The sequence below is a fragment of the Suricata suricatta genome, chromosome 3 (genome assembly GCF_006229205.1).
Source record: "Suricata suricatta isolate VVHF042 chromosome 3, meerkat_22Aug2017_6uvM2_HiC, whole genome shotgun sequence".
Lineage (NCBI taxonomy): Eukaryota > Metazoa > Chordata > Mammalia > Carnivora > Herpestidae > Suricata > Suricata suricatta.
The window spans coordinates 40964115-40985996 of NC_043702.1; the positions used below are offsets into that span (position 1 = coordinate 40964115).

Genomic DNA, 21882 nt, shown 5'->3' on the forward strand with positions numbered 1-21882 from the left:
ATGAAGATCAATCATCGTATTTCACTTCATCCACACACAGGTCAAGAGAAAAACATCCTGTCCGAAGGAGAAAGACAAAGACAGAACCTCAGCCTCCAGCTCACAACATCTGACAGCTTTCAAGTCTGACAAAAATTGAAACCCAAAATATATTAAAGATTCCAACTTGAGAATAAATAGAGAAACAAGAATAATGTTTACCTTGATACCCAGTTACACCACTGCCAGATATTTGCCCAAGAGATATAAAAACTAATATGCACAAAAAGTCATTTACCAGAAGACTTTTGGCAGCTTTATTAATAAATGCTCAGTTACTATTTCCAGCTAGTAACTGAAAACAACCAGGTTTTTAAATAAGACAATGGTATAGTTTGAAATATTAATTTAATTGAATACCAAGCAATAAAGAGAAATAAGTGACTGATACACACAGCCACCTGAATTAATCTCAAAAACAGTGACGCTGAGTGACAAAAGTGAGCACAATAGTTAAATGCTGTGATTCCCTTGATGTGATCTTCTAGAATAGTTAAAACCACGTTTGCGGTGACAGAAATCAGATCACAGATCTGCCTAGAGAGAGAGACAGAGTGGAGGTAGGATACTGGCTGGGAAGGGGGCGCCCTAAGGGATGACAGAGGTGTTCCTTGTCCTGAGAGCCATTCCCCAAAACTGATTGGAGGATACACTTAAGATCTGAGCATTTTAATGAATATAAATTTTAGTACAGTTTTTGACAAAATAAATGACATTGAATAACTGTTTGAATGCATTATTTCATCATGTTTTCACAAATGTCTTAGGATATGAAGAGACCCAGCAGGCACTACAGTGAGTCAGGAAGAGACTAGGACCCAGCAGGCACATCCAGCGTGAATACCCGTATTGGGCCAGGACACGGTGGTGATGAAGGAACTTTGGTAACCTCCAGATGAAACCACCTGTTGAGAAAGAAGTAATTTGATTATCTCTTATAATCTCCCAATTCAGAATCTTCAGAGATTAAAACAGTTCTAACCATGGAGCTCCACAATGAAAAAATATCCTTTTAGGGGCATTGCCTCCTTTACCCTCACATTTCCCTCAGTCAAGTGCTGAAATATAAGTTTCTATAGAATAAAGGGAAATAATTATTTTCCTTCACAAAATAAAGGGATTAAGATGCAAATGCATAGTTGAACTAGTACTTTAGGATAAATGAATTTTATTCGTGTATAATCAGTGGATGAATGCAAATGATGAAGCAGTGACCCTCTCATTTCTGAAAATGTAGAAAGAATGAGAAGAAGAAATAGTCAAATTCAATACACATTTACTGAGCATCTACCGTGTGCTAAATCAGTGGTTTTCAGGCTTTTATGACTGTGACCTTTAGTAAGAAATGAAATTTATATTCCAGCTCTGTGTAGATGTACATATGGATAACTAAAACAGTGTTATAAAATAAAACCTATACTTGCTAAATGAGATGCACTCAGTGTTTTCTATTCTGGTATATTCTGTCTCATGTTTACAAAAACTCGGGTAAGTGACCCACTAACTCCTTTGCTAATAAATTATGGATTGTGGTTTGAAAGACAGTGCTACCCTTGCTACCCAGAATGTGGTCTGTAGACCCGGAGCACCAGCTTGTGGGGGCTTGTAAGAAAAGCATAAGCTCACTCCTACTGAATCAGAACCTGCATTTTAATCAAACCTCCAGGCACTCTCTGTGGACTTTAACGTGTCACAAGTCCTAAACAACCTATGGAGAGAATGCTTGGGACAAAGTCTTCTTGGTATTATTTAAGGCAGAGATTCTTAGGTAGGGATGGTCCGTTTTTTAGAACATACATATCCAAGCATCAAGGCTACAACTTCAGTGTCTCCAAGGATATCCTAGGCAGTTATGCTAAAAACTAAAAATAAATGAACAAAATCTACCAGAGCTTTTGAGCCCCACCCAATTTAAGAACCACTGATCTCCTTGCTTACACGAAAACTGTGTACCGGTTTATTACAAAGGTGCAAGCCCATGCTTCAGGTAATATGGAGAGATTTTACTTATCGTGGATGACTTCAAATAAAATCACTTTCTTTCTGAATATTTATTGGTGGAGGCGTTGCTACTGCTACTCTGAATTGGCCGCTCCATCTATATGGGAGAATTTGCAAACATCTTGATTCTACTGATAACTGTCCCGTTTATAGAAATGAAATATGACTTCCAGTAGAAATATTATTAGTAGTTTTGCCAAGTTAGCACAACTCATCCCCTAGATTACTTCCAGTAGATCCATAAGCTAGGATCTCTACCGCAAAAGAAAATGGAGCTGCCCCTAAGTGGCTGTAACTGTTCATTAAGGACCTTCCCATTGCGTTAGTGTGTTTCCTGAGTGGTGGGAAGTTTTAGTCTGGAGCTGCTAATCTTGCTAGCACTAAAGGGCTCTCTCCCATTAGCAGCTTCTGTGTTGCATTAATAATAAGAAAGTAATAAAGAGACCACAGCTGGTCGGTGTCTCCTGAGGAGAGACCGCGGCTTCCTTCTTATCCCCATGGTCCACTCTAATGGTCTTGCCTGTATTAAAGTAATAGAGTGGATAATAACTGCTGTCTGTTCTATCAAAGTCTAAAATTCCTTCTTCTTTCTGGGGAGGAATACCTTTTCTCAAGTCTTCCAAATTTAAAACTATACCATCTATTCTTTTGCAATTGATGTCTGCTTAATTTTGGAAATGTAAGTGCAAACCATCAAATACAGAAGGAAAAAAGTTGCTTTGGAAAAACTAAATATTTCTACCTTTCCAGAAAAAAACTAAACTATAAAACAGTGAACTCTTTCAGATGTCTGTCTCTTTTTTTTTCTTTTTTTTTGGCAAATTAAATCACTTATGTGCACAGCAGTAAATTAATGAAAAACAAGGAATAAAGTCTTCTTGCTTTTGTAAATGTTAAAAATTGTCTTGCTAATGGGCAAAGAATAAATGAGGGAAATATCATATTAAAGCAAAATAAGTAGGATTGGATTTGTTAGTTTCAGTGTGCATCTTAATGCATTGTGTCTTTGTTAAGGATGATGTGATCTTATTAGGGTTCATAAAAATTGGAGAAATTGCCATGCTTAATTGCTTATTTTCTTTTTCTATTGAAAATAACTAACTTTTTGCAGAAGTGGACTTTTTAAAGATCCTCTTGGTTTATGGGGCACCCGAGTGGCTCAGTCAGTTAAGTGCCCAAATCTTGGTTTCAGCTCAGGTCATGCTCTTACACCTTCATGGATTTGAGTCCCACATCAGGCTCTGCACTAGCAGCACAGAGCCTGCTTGAGATTCTCTCTCTCCTCGCCCCCCCAACTTCTGTTGTCTCCATCTCTCTCAAAAGTAAAATAAAACAAAAATGTTTTTTAAAAAAAGATCCTCTTGACTTACACATCTGTTTTTTAAGTATATGATCTGTCCACAGAATAAAATTATCTATATAGTAGTTAAGTTGTTGCAATTTTTCATCTATAACCAATACTATTTTTGCTTTCAACTGTATATTTTTTAATTGAGTAAATAGTAATCCATCATCTCAAAAGTGTTGCTCAGGTTTTCATTCTTTGGAGTCAAAATATTTGTGTCCTGTGTCCTGATTTTGAAAAGTTAATTTTGTAATTTAGTTATATATTTCATATGTCTATACCTGTAATTTATGGAGGGAAAAGACCATATCAATAATTTTCATCAATGAGAATATGTATTTTTAAATGAAATATATGTTCATCACTCTCCTGAAGGAAATCACTATGATGGGCTCTTGTGCAATTTTTGTATAAGATTCCAAGAAATGATTGCATAAACCAACTCAAAGCTGTTTCCTAAAAATTTATAATCAACATATCTTCCTTATAAGTACTAAGCATTTAGGGGCGCCTGGGTGGCTCAGTTGGTTGAGCCTCCGACTTTGGCTCAGGTCAGATCTCACATTCGTGGGTTCTAGCTCCGTGTCAGGCTCTGTGCTGACAGCTAGCTCAGAGCCTGGAGCCTGCTTCCAGTTCTGTGTCTCCTTCTCTCTCTGCCCCTCCCCCTCTCATGCTCTGTCTCTCTCTGTATCAAAAATAAATAAAACATTAAAAAAAAAAGTTTAAGTACTAAGCATTTGGCAAAAAAAAAGACATATCTAATAAGTCAAGACTTCCCTTTTAAATGTTTTTAATCATAAGAGTCTTTGAATGAAAGAGATTTATAATTTAGGAAAGAGAAAATGCAAAGTATTTTGTGTAGAGTAAACATAAGATATTTCCTCTAGGCAAGTAACAATCTAAATCCCTTTTAATTAATAACTCTTTCTTATGGTCTACTTATTAACCAAGTATTTTTGATAAATCCAGTAAACCCTCTTATTTGCCATCTCATTTTGCTTGTAAAAACCTGAAGTGTTTACTACATAACAATCGGTGCATATTATTGCTAGAGTTTTCCTTAAATTTTGGGAAGAAAAGAGGTGAATAAGACATTCTTTGAAGCCAATTGGTCTATTCAGAAAGTAGCCTTGATATAGAGTAGTCTTCGAGTGTTGGTATTAAGCACACTTACCTGAATTCGGTTTGTTCACTTTTTTCTGCTCTCCAGTTCATGAAGGTTCAGGAGAAACCAGTCAAAAGGAGACTTCCACCTGTGATATTTGCCAGTTCGGTGCCGAATGTGACGAAGATGCCGAGGATGTCTGGTAACGTGTTCTTTTTTATTCTTCAAACAAATCATAGCTGTAAGTTCTTTTTACTCTCTCAACCATTTCCTAAAAGACATTTCCAGCATTTTTTCCTATCCATTTCCTAAGGGGGAAAATTGAGGGTTATAGTAACAGCAAGGAATTTCTGAAGCTGAATTAAGAGCTGGACTAGCCGTTAAGAGCATTCGTCACTTGATAAGATACACTAAGGCACTTTTAGACCCCCAAATACTATCAGTGTTAAAAGATGGATAGAAAAATCATATATGTCAGAAGATTTCTTAAGAACCAATAAAGAATGGATGATTGCCAATCTGCTTTCTAAGATGGTGGCTCTGAATAACTGCCGAGAATTTATTTAAGGTTATGCCTATGCACCCCCAAAACTAATTAAGAAGGCAGTGGAGCAAAGACTGATTTCTGAGCTTCTCTCTAGGATCGACTTCTCCCTTCATTCCAGCAATACTCAACTCCTTCTGTAAAGATACGTTGAACAAACAATGAATAATATTAGTCCTCTAGGGCATCCACATGTATTAGTCTTGCCTTAATCACACCCAAAGGGAGCAACTCAAAGTTAAGAGTGAGGTCTTTGTGGCATGATAGTGGAAGGAGTCAGAGTTCCCCCTCATTTACACACGTGTCTTTAAGGAAAACAGCCAAGTGCCCTTTGCTTTCTTCATTGTGCCGACTATGTTTGTCTAGAGGAGTTAATAATCATTTTGATCAAGGTGGCTCAGGGAGTAAATCTTAAGTGTTCTTATGCCCCCAAAAAAACAATAGTAATTGTGTGAAAGTGATGGAGGTGTTAGCTAACACTATAGTGATAATCATATTGCAATATATAAGCATATCAAATCAACACGTGTGCACCTTAAACTTATACAATGTTATATGTCAGTTATATCTCAATAGAGTTGAGATTCAACAATAATTTGAATCAGACTTTGGTGGCTGGAAGGAGCCATTCATCAAAAGAACAAGAAGGAAAAATTGAAGGCAAGATAATTTTGGCAAGAGTGAAATAGTCTGCACTTAAAATATTTAAAACATTTTTTGAATGCAAATTAAGCGGAGGATTCCAACAGAGCAAACGAGTCCTTAGGGTAAATTAATCAGGTACTTACAGGTAAACACTATAGCCAGGTGAATTAGCCATTAATAAATGCAGACATCAATAGAGTTTCCATACCTGCCAAGTATTTCTCGCCAATGGGCAGCTAGCGGCCATGTGAGAGTTTATATACTGATCTGTCTTGAGGTAAGTAAATGTATATTTTCCTACGAGCATTTTGGGCATCTTAATGGCTAATAGATTTATGGTTCCAAAACCTGGCTGATCATCACAATTACTCTGGAAATGTTTTAGACACACTAATCCTTTTGTTCCATCCCCAAATTAATAAATCACAATTTCAGAGAAGAAGAGCTTAAATTTTTACTTATCTAACCCCCCCCTCAAATGACTACGAAACACTGCTTTAAAATAAATGGCTAACTCAAAGAATCATTTTGCTTTCTAAATGCTTTCAGGCTCTATATAGTCATAGCCATTATATATGTGAAGACACACTGCTAGGAAAGACATCTTTTAAAAGTTGCATTTTTAATGCTTCCTGGTGACTGCATCCGTAGGTCAACATCATTTTTAGAGCTGTTAATTATCTTGCTGTCAATTATCTTACTTAAAAAAAAATTCACATGGGTTCCTAATTTTTTTCTTAAGAATTTCCATTTCCCTAGTTTCTCATCTCTTCAGTGGTCATCTTTAGGTAACATAGTTTACTTTGCAGATGCAAAGATTTAAGAAACAATATGAAGAGCAGCTGAAAACTTCTGGTTGCTTACTATGGGTTTGGTCCATCTGTGTACTTTTTCTTCTCGCTTGTCTTTAAAATAATCCTAGGGATGGATAAATTCCACCATCGTTTCACTTTACAAAGAGGAAACTGAGCTTTGAAGTGTTTAAATGGCAGAGCCACAATGAAGAGGGGAGGTGAACGTATCTAGAGGGTGTTAGCATCACAATTCAGCCAAAGATGCAATTAAAATAATATTTCTTTCCTGCCATGTCTGGAATAATAAAATAGCCAGATTGAAGGCAGCTTAGATGTAGTGACTCAAGACCTGCAGGCTTCAAGCTGGTGACAAGGGAGATGCCCGCGGCAGGCAGTGGGAAAATGGCCAGGCAAGCAGTGTCACCCCTGGTATTCTAGCAAAAGTTCAGATGTATGGTATGAGGGCAGGTGGAATGAACAGATACACACAGGGCTGATGGCATCAGAAAAATTCAACAGGAGGTCATGGGTCCCAGCCATGCACTGGGGCTCAGAAAATGAAACACAGTTATACAAAGGGAACGAGAAGGGCAAAGCAGAACTTCAGCGATCAAGGAATTGATTATCAATCAGGAAAACAGAGACAGATCCGGGCAAGACTGGATAGATACCCACTTGCCGGAACTGGTGTAGAAAGCCAAGCCTTGGTTACAAGGGGCTGAGACAAGCGTCTATATCTCAGAAAAATAAATTACAAGGTCAGAATGAAATCAGCAGCAAGGCTGACTGGATGCTGAATCAGTTAGCTTTTGGCTAGGACATCTTGTACGCCCCCAGCCTAGAGACAAGATTAGTTCCAAAATGTGGAATAAAGCTGAACCTCCAGATGGGGCTAAGTGGCTATAGCTGTGAAGATTAGAGGGATGCAGGGGGCAGGGAGCCAAGAAGATCATTATACTTCCCAGGCAAGAATGAAAAGTTGTTAGCATTTAAATAAAATGTACTTAAAATGTCCAATGTAAGCAAGAAGGAATGGCGCTGAAAGTGATAAACGTATTGATTTTCATTTATATAAATACCTTTGCATGTTAACATTTTGTATTGAGTTATGACCATGAAGGACAGATTGGAAACAGCTAAAGGACACAAGAATAAAGCGATAAATGAAATTAAATAGACGTGGAAGGAAAGAGGCTATAAAGTACAACGGGAGGCAGTTGGGGAGTGATCTGACTCTAGTACTGGTCGACGGAAGGAGGGGAGTTTTGATATGCAGTTGATTTTGGACGAAACCACGACCCAGTTCTCTCCCAAACATAACAAACTGCATGTGCTGTGTGGCAACAAGGAGCTCAACTCAGCGTTCGATTTTATTTTCACCTTTGAGACTAACTAAAACCACAGTTTTATACATGCAATTTCCTCAATCATGCATTACGAAGCAATAACAAGACGTGAATAAATACTACTGTATTTGCAATACGAAACAAAGATGAAAGATTAATTTCTGGTCTTTCTTTAACCCGGGCCTAAGAAATTAATATTTTATATTTTATCACAAAAACTAAGTCTAGTTATCCAAAAATGCGTAGGTATTTTCTGAATGAAGATATATCTCTGTTAGAGTTAAAAAGCCAGTTGATCAATTACAATGAATCACAATCACTTTATCTTTTCACCGATGAGTTTTTGAGTTAAACATGTCATGCTGGGGGTGCCTGGGTGGCTCAGTCATTTAAGGGCTCGACTTTGGCTCAGGTCACCATCCTGGGCTTTGTGGGTTTGAGCCCTGCCTCGGGCTGTTTTTAAGCCCTGCCTGGAGCCTGCTTCAGCCTCTGTTTCTTCCTCTGCTTGCACTCTGTCTCTCTGTCTCCCAAAAATAAAGACTAAAAAAAAAAAATTTTTTTAAAAACAAGTCACATTTGGGGCGCCTAGGTGGCGCAGTCGGTTAAGCATCCGACTTTGGCTCAGGTTAAGATCTCTGTCTGGGAGTTCGAGCCCCACATCAGGCTCTGCGCTGACAGCTCAAAGCCTGGAGCCTGCTTCAGATTCTGTGTCTCCCTCTCTCTGCCCCTTCCCCACTCACACTCTGTCTCTCTCTGTCAAAATAATAAATAAGCATTAAAAGATAAAAAAATAAATAAAACAAGTCACACTGGACAAGGAGAAGATAAATAAACGAATGAATGAATGAATGGTAGAGGGGTAAGGAAATTAGAAGAGAAAAAAATTATAATTAGAGGATGGCATTGATAAAGCATGATACTAAAGACATTACATTTTGATGCCTTTGAGAAAAACAGATAGTTTATAAGCTAATATAAGCCCCTCACTTATATTCTGTGATCTTATTTCAAGGTTTTTCTCTTGCCTTTTCTTTCTTCTTATGGAGAACATCAAGGATGTAGAAACCCAAAGATTTTCTCAATAGCAGAGAACCACCATTCCTACAGCAGATTCTTCAGTTACAGTTATTTCCCTACAGTGTAGGAAAGAATTAAGCTTCCAAAAGAGAGAATTAAAAGTCCACATGGGAAGTGGTCCACACCATAGATCTATCCACTCTCATATCGGGGCATCTCTTTATTTAGGATGTTCAAACAAATGGAACAGCGGTGCAGAGGGATGTGTACGCTTGTTTATAGGGAAGGGGTTAAAAGAGGAAGGAAAGAAGGGTTTAAAAGATTGTTTCTCTTTATATCCAGACTGAAAAAAGTCAAAACTAATATGTTTATACATCAAAGAGACTCTCAAATGCATTCTGCCGAGTATAATTTATAAAGAAAAAGAATGGCTTATAAATAAGTCAAACATAATAAAACTGACTCATTGCAAAGTAATAAAGCCCATCTGATAGCATTGGGGATACCAACTTATGATTTTAACAAATTCTTCTGATACTTGGTTAGTTTTAGAAACAGGTTTATATTCCCTTAATTATCTTACCTGATAAATGATTTCTCTAAGTCCAAAGTAGGTCAATGGTAACTCTCTTTGCACTGGGAACTATTTCTAAGAAGTAATTAGCCTAGAAGTTTCTGTTGGTCCTGTCAGTCAGAAGTAGTTCAGAGCCCCGGGGTTGATACTTGATTTAATATCAGAAAAAAGCAAGTTGATAGCTGGATCTGATCATAGGAATGACTGGGTAAGAAATTGGCTGCATGCCTAACATTTCCAGGATGTCAGCATAGATCAAGGAAGGGAGCACAGGTGTAAAAGCAGATGTGGCTTGTGACAAATGATATAAAGGGACAACTTAAATTATGTGTACTTCATATGTATGCTTTATAGCTCCTATTTCCATTTTAACTTTGCTTTTGTATCACAATCTACATGCTACTCAGGCTCCATTGACAAAAATCTTACTGACTAAAATTCTATTAATTCCTCAGCAGCCATTCATTTTGTTTTTGAAAGCATTGATAATGTTTTCCAGTTTTGCCACATAACATCCTTGAGTTTGACTGCAATGAAAAGAAAGGAAGAAAGCAAAGTAGTTGCAGTAAAATGAGTTCAGAGAAGCTGAATGAGCATCTATGTTTTTCTTTATTTCGTTGGCATTCCATAACTGAGACAGGGTGTGGGCTTTGACGTTCTTTTTGTGAGTGTCTCTTGCAAAGAGAGTTCAGTTTGAAGTCCTTAACATCTTGCTTCTTTGATCTGAGAAGGCTCCTAGTCGCTAGGAAGACTGTGTGTTGTTGGCATCATTCCCACCTTTAATGCATTTTGGACTGTGGAGAATCATGAATATTTGAAGCAGGGCAATGGCCGTGGATGAACGTTGGCACTCGATTTCACCATACCTAAGTAGCAAATTAGGCATTAGGTCCTGCTGACTTTAGTGCTTTTGGATTACGAGTTTGATAGGGAAAATTAAGACACCTCTGAGGAGAACACAGAGACTGACTTCTCTTAAAACTACTACCAGTCAACAAATGAACGAAAAGACTGCGTTGCATTTGGAAAGTTTCCCGTTGTTTTCTACTAAGTAAAGAGATCGGTTAGGATCGTCTATGGGATATTTAAAGAAGAGGATGCTGATTAGTCCCAAAATCTTAGTGAATCAAGAGCTCATTCAGGCCCCTCCCAGGGTGCTTCTCTTTCATTGTTTTCCTTTGCTCTTTTGCCCCAGAACTGTAAACGTGCTTACCATAATTAGGACTGACTTCTAACACGAGTGTAGTCATGGAGAAAATAAAAACACACATAAAAGTAGGTCTGGTCTTGAAAAAATCCAAGGTTTTTGTTGAATGTAAATATGACTTTATGAGAAAACCTTTTCAATTTCAAGACTCCTGGAGTTGAGATACTGCCTCTTCTCCTCCCCGTGAAGACCGTGCAGTCACCTCTGAAAACTGCGTGGTGTTTTGTTTGTGTAGATGGGTAGGGACTGAAGAGTAAAGACAAATCTCTTCCCTTCACTGCCTCCATTTGTCCAGAAAACTCTTCTAGAGACTGAAATATACAGTTCTTAATTTGGGGTAACACACACTTCCATTCCCAAGATTTCAGGGGAAAATACAGATATTTTTTAGCAAATCCATAGCCAAATGTAAAAGTCTGTTTGGTTTTATTTCTTTCTTTTATGTATTCCTCTACTTATCTTAATCGAGAAAAAAAACTTTTGAATTTTTTAAAATTCCATGCAATGAAATAAAATTTAGAATGCAATTAGAGTTAAATAGGACTAGTCTTTGCTACATGGTCTGTAGAATGATCTGTGCCAACAAATACCTGATCCGTGACCCAGACTTCCTTCTGTAGTAACTGCCAATAATAAGTCCGCAAACTGAATGTGAACATTTTGTCACTTTGAGAGATAAATGAATAGCGATGCCACTTCAGATGAACAGTAGGCAATCTCCGAAAACAACAAATGAACAACTAACCTGCCCACCAAAAATGGAACATTACACTTTGTGAAAAATGAAACTTAAAAAGTAAAATTGGATTTGAAAATAAACCATGGTCTTTAAAACAAAGGCTTACCTCAGGTCTTCTGTGATACTGGCTCCTTCCAAAGGAATTAGATTTCCACCTAAGTTCTTTTGAAAATTTTCACCTAAGTTCTTTTGAATTTTTCTCAGTAACTGTATCGCAACTATGCTATCACACAGTGATTGATGAAACTTAATTACGGTATAAATGATACAAACATAAATCTGTTGTGGACTACCAAGAAACATAGGAATAATGTATTTAGTATTCTAAACTTTAACATATGTTTTATATGTTTTTTTATCATTTTTATTTAGCTCATGCAATATAAATCATGTAACTTATGTTTTGTATAAAAATAATGAAATACTGCATGAAGGCACAACAAAGGAACAAAATGCCTAAGTATGGGTACTTCTACCACTAATGTAACTGGTTTTGTTACTTGTTTCTCTTTTTACTTGCTGTTTGAATCTTGTTTCGGACTATACCCCGCTAATGAGTTTCACCTGACTTCTGGTGCTTGCTCACCATTCTCTCACTCTCAATTTCCTCTAGACTTGTCTGACTCTCAGTTTCTAGTGTACTCTGAGTCAGAGACTCCTCCCGCTCCTAGAATTAACCATCTTCCAGGGTCCCAGTGTAACACCCCAATATCAGAAATGAAAGTATGAATCTCGTAGTTATCAAAATAGGACAGAACCTCCAAAGGTTTGTTTCCCATGTGGCAGTCACCATCATAATGCTTACATTTATGGAGCTATTTAATCCTTCTAATAATGTCCTGAAGTTAAATGCATTAATATTTCCCATTTTGAAGAAAGGAAATAGAGGCATGGAGTGGTTAAACAATCTGCCCAAAGCCAAACAGTAAGTGGAAGAGCTAGGATCGGAACCCCAACAGCCGGACTCCAGAGACCCCCACTCACTGACTGCTCATATATTTAATGACATAAAGTGTGTGTGTGCATGTGTAGTGTACATTATGTATATACTCACACTTATACCGAATTTCACATCTTTTTTTCTTAAAAGAGAATATGAAAACAAAGACGTAAGCAAGGAAATCCACCATTAACAGGTCCGCATTGTCTAGATGGCCTTGAAGTATTTTTTCTCACTAGGTATATACATTTCCTTAGAGACTGTCTGGTTTTCCTTTGTTTTGTTTTGTTTTGTGTTGTTTTTCATGGAAGCATTGAATTATCTATGGAGAATGTCCTTATGACAATGTGTGCCCAAAGATGAGGTTATTAGGTAGAAGGTTGCAAAGGGCAGACATATCTTCACCAAAACCTGATTATTTTGAGCTGCTTCAACTTCAATTTCCTGCTTTTGAAGCGACTGTAGCAACCCTGTTTATGGACCAGGGTAGACATTATTTATATATTAACTACTGACAGGTTTTAGATCTTTTTATCCAGAAAAGAGGCGTGTGAGAGATGAGCCACTCGACACGCCCTCTTCCTTTAATGCTGTGTGCCACCATCAGCCATGTGTCACAGGGAGTGCCAGAGGTAGAGAGCAGGAGAAACAAGGGCGCTGTGCAGCAAGTCATTTGCTAAGTAAAGTTATCCTGACTATCTTTGGGAGTAGCTGACGGGCTGTGTGCCCCTTTCCAAGTAGCAAAAGAGAAGTTATTACAAATGCATATTCTTATTGTAAGAATAGAAATTATGGCATATAGAGAAAGAGGGAGAAAAAAGCACTAAATGAAATGGCAGCTAAATATGTCCCCTCTGCCGGTGGGTTTTAATCCCATGGTAGTGGCAGTGCTCTGCTCTCTCTTTCCATTTGGCACTTCAAGTTGCCATGTGGAGCCTCTTATTTCCCAATATCATAGATCTTCTTGAAGGTTATATTAAAATAGATTTTTTTCTGATTATAAAAGTGGCACATGTTTATCACAGAGAATTTGGAAAAAACTAGCAATATAAAAACGCTATTAAAATCTCATCTCCATCATCCACCATTCCAAGAAAACCACTGCAACAGTTGGAGGTATATTTCCCCCCATATCCGTGTTTATGTATGTGTGCATACATGTGCCTATATATATTTTTAATGTAAATCAAATCATGTTTTACACATCAAAAGACCCCCCCTCTCAGAAATTTTACTTAAGGTTAAGGTTGAGTTTGGAGATTGTTAAGAATGCTAAATAAACTTATGAAAAACATATTTAGATATGAACATAATTTCTGTGGCACATATTAGAATTTTCCTTTCAAAATTTGTGCACTTCTCAAGATGAATGATTTGAGAGTACTGTCCTGACCTTTGAGATCTAAAAAGTTTACCAAAACCTAATTTCCTTCTAAGTCTACTTTAGGCAATTTTTTCTCGGTTAACTCCAAGAGACTGGATAGTACATGTACTGTAAACATTTCATTGTCTTTTTCCAGACCATTCATAATAAATAGCTTTCTGCGGTAGAAGCATTATTTACAGAGAAACTGTCCTCCCAAAGGTGTTTTAAATTGGGTAGAAACTATTGCTAGTCTTCAGTGGTTTACTTCCAAATGGTAATATATTGTGTGTGTTAGTTCATCTAAACAACAAATCAGCAAGCCATCCGCCATCAGTCTGTTCCAGACACATTCCCCTACAAGAAGGATGTGTATTTTCTAATAAGTGATTGAACAAATTGTAAAATTACATGCAACACCCAGTCAGACAATCAATATTGCTGAAGATCTAAATGCTTATTGTAGTAAAGAAAAAATAAATGAAGGCAAGGGAGGTCTGATTTTTCTAGGTCCCCCCCCCCATGCCAGGTAAAATCCATCAAGAGTGGATCCATCCATCCCCTCCCCGCTAAGCGATGAATGAAATATAAGAAATCAGGATGATGCACTTGGGATGGATGATCTTCTAAAGGTTGTTTACCACAGCTCTTTTTTACTCATTATAGTCTTTTTAAAGTCTTTGACATAGTAGTTTTCTCTGTTCTCTGAGCTCATTCTAAAATGAGGTTTCTACACTCAAAATTGTACTATCCAGGGTAATACAAGTAATGCTAGACTACAACTAGCCATGAACAGATATTAAAATATATATACAATAAGTGAGAGAAATGCAAAAATAATAAATGAAATAAAATACTGTCTTCATATTAGCAAACGTTAGTGATGTATTTCTGTAATAAACTAGATATCCACATAAATGCAGTACTTTAAAACATCTAAATATAATATCAAATTATTATAACAAAGAAATAGAATAGTGTATTTGATTAAAGTATGCAGTTTAATTTTAATTGAGTTTCTTTTTCTTGAAAAAAGAACAGCTAAGCATTAGTAAGCACTTACTTTGTGCCCTGCACCCCTCTAAGGGCTTTGGTTTTATTGACTCATGTAATTCTCATTGACTAAAAGGTATTATTACTATTGCAGCTTTAAATATGATGAAATTGAAGCACACAGCTTTAAATATGATGAAATTGAAGCATTAGCTATTAAGGTTCAAAGTCAAGATTTGAAGCCAGAGGCCATACTGTGACCTATTTTGTAAACATTGTGCTCCAGAAAACTGGGGACTCAGTGGAGAACTTGAAAGACTCAGAGGCGTTTTACAGGTGTAGGGAAAGTCCTCTGGGAAAACAGAGAAAGAAATGTATGTTTAATTTGCATGGAAGGCAAGTAAAGCCTCCAGAGAGATCGAGTGAGCCATCTCACTTAATCCTTTAAAAAGGTACAGTAAATTAGGTCTTATTTTCCTCCACTTAGAGAAAGAAGGAAACCAAGTTTGAGGGAGATCAGTAAGTAATATGCCAAATATATGTTGCTAGGTAGGAGCAGTTCTTACGTTCAACCTCAGATTTTTCTAAGTCCAAGGTGCAGGCCCTTTTTGTGCATAATGCTAAAAGATAGATGTCAAGGTAGTTATAGAAACTGTCCTTTCAGAAGGAAGAATAGCTTATGACTGAGATTGTGTGCAGTAACTGAAGGGCCGGAAAACTACCCATAGCTGAATGATGGAAGACTTAGTTGTCAAATATTAGTTCAGGAAACACCGTTACCGGTGGGAGAGTCTGCATGGAGGTCTTCGTCTTTGGATTGCTCACAAGATTAACATGGGGATCCATGCTCAGACAAAAAAAACCAGAAGGAAAGTAGCCGGCACAAAGCCGTCTATTAAAGCAAAAGTACATTCTCAAGGTGTGAGAGCTGGCTGGTTCCATGAAGTGGAATCAGCCCTTAGGTAGTTTTGGGATCTGATATTTGTTGCATCTCTCTAGGCTGGGAGGAGCAGTGATATACAGTAGGATGGTCTCTAATGGAGGCTGCTTCCAGTCATTTGGAAACTCCTTTCACAGGTTGCGAGGGAGACCCGGTTGACCTTACAAGGCTTGTACCAGAATGGTCCTGGCAGCCTTTCTCCTTCAGGTGGAGCTGTTCCCACAATGCAAATGAATTACAATGAGCCTGCGGATTACCTTAGGATAGAGGTGGAAGAGGAGAGCATATGCTTTGCACCTGTGGCTCTAGATCTGTCAGCCCCACAGGTCAGGTTGTTGTGTCCCTGCGCTTCTAACATGTAGCTTGTTGGTCACTGTCCTTGCCTCAAGCTCCTGTCTCCATCATTCCCCTTCAAGGACTAGGGGCTCTGCCTTGGGCATTCCTTCCACTGCTCAGGTCTAGCTTCTGCCTAACAACACTAAATGTTATAACAGATAAAAAGATCTCTCTCTCTCTCTCTCTCTCTCTCTCTCTCTCTCACACACACACACACACACACACACACACACACACACACACACTTCTTTCTTGCTCTTATCACATTTCAAGGCTAGCATTCCTAATCAGTCTTCACCATGTCTTTTAGGAACTGTATCTGTTTACATACCATGGCCCTTTCCGTTCCTAAATCATTGAGGTTCTATTCACTCATTTAATAGAAAACAAAAGAGACAAAAAGATCATACATGGGAATTTTTATCAGCCAGTCTCTGAAGTGGCATTTCTCACTTCTACATATATCCCTCTGGCCAGAACATTTGCTCTATAGTAAAAGTAGCATTAAGGAGAAAGAACCCAGCAATAAAGTTTGTTAATGACCTTAAAAGAGAGAGATTGGAATCAAGAGCTGTACAGTAGCAGTAGATGTTTATTTAGTGTGTCTGATGGGTCATTCTCTGTCTGAGCCCTGGCAGTACATGTTTTACATAGAACAAGTTCCAGCCTGTAAAGAGCTTACATTTTGGGGGAAGTTCTCATCCAAGATGATGACATAGACGTGCTAAAAAGGGGAGAGATGAAGGAGTGGGGGGTTAAGTGATAAAGGAATAGAATAGTAAGCAGCAAGATACTTTCAGATAATAATAAAAGTTCTGAAAACAGAGTCCCAAGGGAAGGAGACACCACCCAAGATTGGATATGTAGGGAATGCCTCTCTGAAGATTGCCATGGATTCAAATAGGAGGCAAGGCAAGAGGGAGCCTCGCAAAAATCTGTATCTGTATACGCAGAACTCTGAGCAGAGAGGACCTCTAGTCTAAAGGCACAAGAGTGCAGGGGAGCTTGGTGTCCTGAAGGAACCGAGTGAAACCTAGTGTAGCTAAGGTCTTAGATGAAGTTGGAAAGGGGCCTGATCATGAAAGTTCTAGCAGGCCTTAGTGATAAGTGCTGATTTTATGCTAACTATACTGAGAAGCCCTCAGATGTGTTGATCTGGAAGTGATTTGATTTAGTCATCTGCACCATCACTGCCTCCGGAGCATTACTTGCCCACTCCAGAACGTAGCCATTGCCCCTTCTCCCTTATCCCATAGTGCTTTCTCTTGTTTCAATTTTGTCAGTACCTAGTTACCTGCAAGTGTACGTATGTGATTTCCTCAACCGAAATGCAACCTCTTGGAAAGCAGAGACTGGGATATAATTTGTGGCTCCTCCAGTAGCAAACACAGCTCCAAGAAAGCACTTAGGGCCTGAGTAAGTAGGTGAATGCATGAGCAAGAAATAAATAAATGAAGGAAAGAACAATAGTGAAAGGGATAAAGAGCAATATCCCTTTGTATTTGGAGTCTGTAATGTGCTTTTCACCTTCACTGTTCATATGACCCACATGAGCACAACGGGTGCACGCGGAAGAGTTTGGTAAATGGCACAATTATAAGAAGCAAGAGATTAGAGCCAGAATCTAAGAGAAGTTAAGATTTTGAGGATGAGCACCAGGGAAGAATAGTGGGGATAGGGATCAGGCAGTAGAGTCAATTTGGAGCATGAGAGGGAGGTGATGGGAAAAAGTTACTTTCTGATTCAGTTGATAAAAGGCAGAAACACACGGAATGCCCAGTAGGCAAATAATTAAAGGTTAAGTTGTGTGGTGCAGACAGGAAGAGCTGCAGGAGTTCAGAGAAATCTAATAAAGAAAGTGAATTTGGGGCTGAGTAATGAAAATAGACACTGGAATAGCAAAAAGTTAGACTGTTGGGTAAAAAGGACACAAAATACTGAAAATAATATGATATTGGAAAGAAAGGACAAACTAATGAAAATAGAAAGATATCAGTATAGATTAAGAGAAAAGAAATTAGAAGTAGACCAAAGAAGAAAAATACTGAGGAGCTGCTGTCCTCCATTTACTTAATTAAAAGAAAAAATTACTGCCCAGTTGCTCACTAAATATTTCTGATTTCCTACCTCCAAAGTAGCTAGGTAACACAAATCCTGCTGTGTTACTGGATTGTACTTGAGGTTGGGGAAACTCGTGTCTAGGTCAGTGCCTTGTTCAGTAGCTGAATATTTGATTGCCGATACAAAACCCTGCCAAGTTCTTTCCTTTTTCTGGAATAGTAACTGACAATGGTCAAGTAGGTGACTGCTTCCTGGGTCTTTGGGTGAAATAAAATATGAATAAGAAAGAGATCTTTGTTGTTTTAAACCACTGAAAGGTTGAGGTGGTTTATTACTGCAGCATAATATCTTATCCAAACTGATAAACTTGACATCAGTGAGAAAACATCAATGTGGAGTGAGATTGACTCTTGAAATAGAAAACAATGGAGAAATTAAGGGTCATTAAAGAAGACAGAGACTCAAAGTTGGCAAATGATACTGCCATGGTATGAATGTTTGTTTCCCCCAAAAATCTTATGTTGAAACCTAACCTCAAAGGTAATGGTAGTAGGACGTAAGGCCTTTGGGAGGTGAATAGGCCATGAGAGTGGAGACTTCATGATTAGTGTTCTCGTAAAAAAGAGCCCAGAATACCAGCTCATCCCTTCTCCTTGTAATGTCACAGACTGCTGTCTGTGAGGAAGTGGGCACCACTAGACACCGGTGCCATGATCCTGGAGTTCTGAAGAATGGTGAGACATAAATTTCTATTTTTATAACCCACCCAGTTAATAGTATTTTTAGCATAGACACACAAATGGATCAAAACATTGGCCAAGCTTCCAATGTGCTTATTCCCAAAGGCCTTACAGTGGGGTGGCCCTGAAAACTTAACTACAGATGTGTCTACCTGACCATCTACACTCTACCCAGTGAGAAATAAGCTAGTGAAGTCCTCCAGCTGGCTGGCGGTGTCACCCTCCCTGCCTCCTCTTCAGGGCTAACCTGAAATAAGGTGACTTGCCTGAGGTTTAGCACGTTGAGAAGCCAGTTAGGGGTGCCTCCAGATCTCCAGCACCACAATGCCTATGAAGAGGGAGAAAAAGCACCAGAAATAAACAGAATCAGAAGCCTTAAAATAAGACAGTTTATAAACAGGGGAGAGCAAAATGTTTGATTGGCTTCTGATAAGAAGGCTATATTTAGAAAGATAAAACCAAGGTTACAAGAATAAAGCAGAAATTAATTTTCCATGTGAAAATTCCATGTGAAGCCTAAAAATATAGTTCCTACAATGTGCAACATATTGGTGATTTTTTTCCCCATGGAGCAATGAGGAGAAGGATGGAAGGGGAAGGAAATGAATATCTTTTTTAGTTTAATCTTTGACTACTTGTAGTGACCTAATTTCAAATTTGAGGAATTATACTTAAAACTATATCTGGCAAAACTGTATTCATTGGCCATGAACCAAGAGTTCAAATTCTGCTGGTCATATTTTAATAGGCAAAAAACCATGCTTTGATTGATGGATGGGTGGGTGGATAGACAGATGATTGTATGCATAGATATATACCATATAGGTTAGATAGACAGATACGATGAGGCAGCTCAGTATCTGGAGAGAACATAGACTTTGTGTAAAACAAACAGAAGGCAGAAGGCTGAATGAACAGAGAACCTTTGTGTTAAAATCTGTCTAACTAAGAGCTCAGATGCTAACCTCAGACTGTCTGAGCTTAAATTTTGGTGTTGTCACTTACTTCTGTGTGGCCTTAGGCAAGCTCCTTCACCTTCCTGCGTCTCAGTGCCTTCATCCATGTAAAGAGAATTTGAACACTTATTATATAAGGGTGTCAGAAAGATGCATCAGAACATAACTTATTAACTTGAGTTGTTTTCAAACTTTTTATTCAAAAACATGTATCTCAAAACTGTTTCTAGTTGCCTATATTATAATAACTTATTGTTCAGACTGTGATTTGGAGGAAAATTATTCATTCTCTCATTATTGGTGACCTGTATGATGATGTCCTAGCTTATCTCAGAAATTTGTAAGTCTCCAAAGCAGCCTTTTAACTAGGCCTTGAATATAGCACCTATCCTACTATGGTGGGAATGGAAGGGAGTGAAAACAATCAAACTGATTATTTGGGATTAAATAAATGAAATGGACACTTTGAATTGCTTCTATACCTCGAAAACTAGTGTAGATGTTAAATAGACTTGAGTTTGAACCATGAAAAGCCATACCATCCCAAATTCTTAGGAACATAATTTTTTGTTGTTAAAGGGGAAAAAAGTTTAATATACAGTATAAAATAAATAGTAATTGTTCACACTACTGTTTATTGATTATCCAATGCCAACAGTTTACAAGGATGATTATGTTTAATATGCAAAAGGACCCTATCCATGTTGTTATCCTCATTTCACCAGTGAGGACACTGAGGCTTGTAGGGTTATGATAAGCCCTATGTCCTATATTGTGGCTACTAAGTGGAGTGAAGCAGGATTTAAATATAAGCTGTCTGGTTCCAGGGCCCAGGGTCCTCACTACTACACCAAATTGCCCTTCAAATAATCAGAGGGACGCCTGGGTGGCTCAGTCGGTTAAGCCTCCGGCTTGGGCTCAGGTAAGATCTCACGTTCATGGGTTCGAGCCCCGCGTCGGGCTCTGTGCTGACAGCTAGCTCAGAGCCTGGAGCCTGCTTCCGGTTCTGTATTTCCCTCTCTCTCTGACCCTTCCCCTTTCATGCTCTGTCTCTCTCTGTATTAAAAATAAATAAAAAACATTAAAAAAATTAAAAACAAAACAAAAATCAGAGTGTGTTCAGTCTGGCTAGATGGGACCTTGGAGATCATATAATCCTGTCTTTTTGTATTACTGCCTGTAAATGTAAAGCAGAGAGATGTTAAATGATCTGCCCAAGGTTATACACTTCCATCTTTTCCTCAACATAATAACATTCTTGTTTAAAGCTCATTTCTAAGACTTACACAAACTAATGTCAAAGCCATGAAATTTTTTAATTGCATACTCAATAAAAGAATCATTTTCATCCTGTTTTTCCATCTCATGTTCATGAACAAAATGTAAAAACAATGTTGCAAATGTAAAAACATGTTGCAAAGCCAAGAGTCTTTATTTCCACTAATAGCCTGCTTTTTTTTCAAAGAAGGGGGAAAACCATTTTTATGCTGAGTCTGTTTGGATGTAATAAGCATGTGGTCATTTTCTTTGTGAAGAACATATCTGAGGCATTAAGGGAAAGGGTGTCATGACTGACCTTCTAAGTCACAAAGCTTTAACTTACAACCAACACGGACTTTCCTATACTGCTAGTGTAACGCATTTCCTAAGGTTCTCCAGCTCACCTCACTACAGTTCCAGGTAGAAAACCAGTGGGGCCACAAATGCTCTGCCTCTTCAATAGACCAATTAAATTTAACTCTATAAATGTTAATTTTTTATTTGATCAATCTTTACCGTTGCTTATTTAGATTTTTAGAAGTGATGTGTACAAGTATATATAGTTATCTGAAGGATCTTCTGATGTGAGAGTCAGGAATTCTTTTTCCTGAAAGTTTACAAAGGGGTCACTTCTACCTTTTACAAACCAGGAAGCAGGAACAACTCCAGGTCTTTTTTTTTTTTTTTCCTAAACTGTATACCATGGCTGGACACAATTTAAAATTGCATCTGTTAAAGGTGAAATTTCTATTAAAGTTCTACACAAGAGCTTATTCTGGTCTCTTACATAAAGGTTCAGCAACCTCACTAGGTTTGTGATGTTAGTTGAGTTATATAAATCTGTCTAACCTCAGCTTCTCTAAAGTAAAGTGGGAGAGCTAACTGTCTGCACACAGGATTTTTGTAAGTGTTCAATGCTGAGATGTAGATAAAATGC

General features: G+C 38.0%; 1 protein-coding gene across 1 annotated transcript in view; it reads left to right on the forward strand.

The window, feature by feature from the left end:
- The window catches only part of TMEFF2 (transmembrane protein with EGF like and two follistatin like domains 2), a 221789-nt gene that overhangs the window by 120878 nt on the left and 79029 nt on the right, over nucleotides 1-21882 (forward strand). The window contains exon 5 of the mRNA XM_029934201.1: nucleotides 4596-4692. Coding sequence (XP_029790061.1) covers nucleotides 4596-4692 — 97 coding nt within the window. The remainder of the gene's footprint in view (nucleotides 1-4595; nucleotides 4693-21882) is intronic.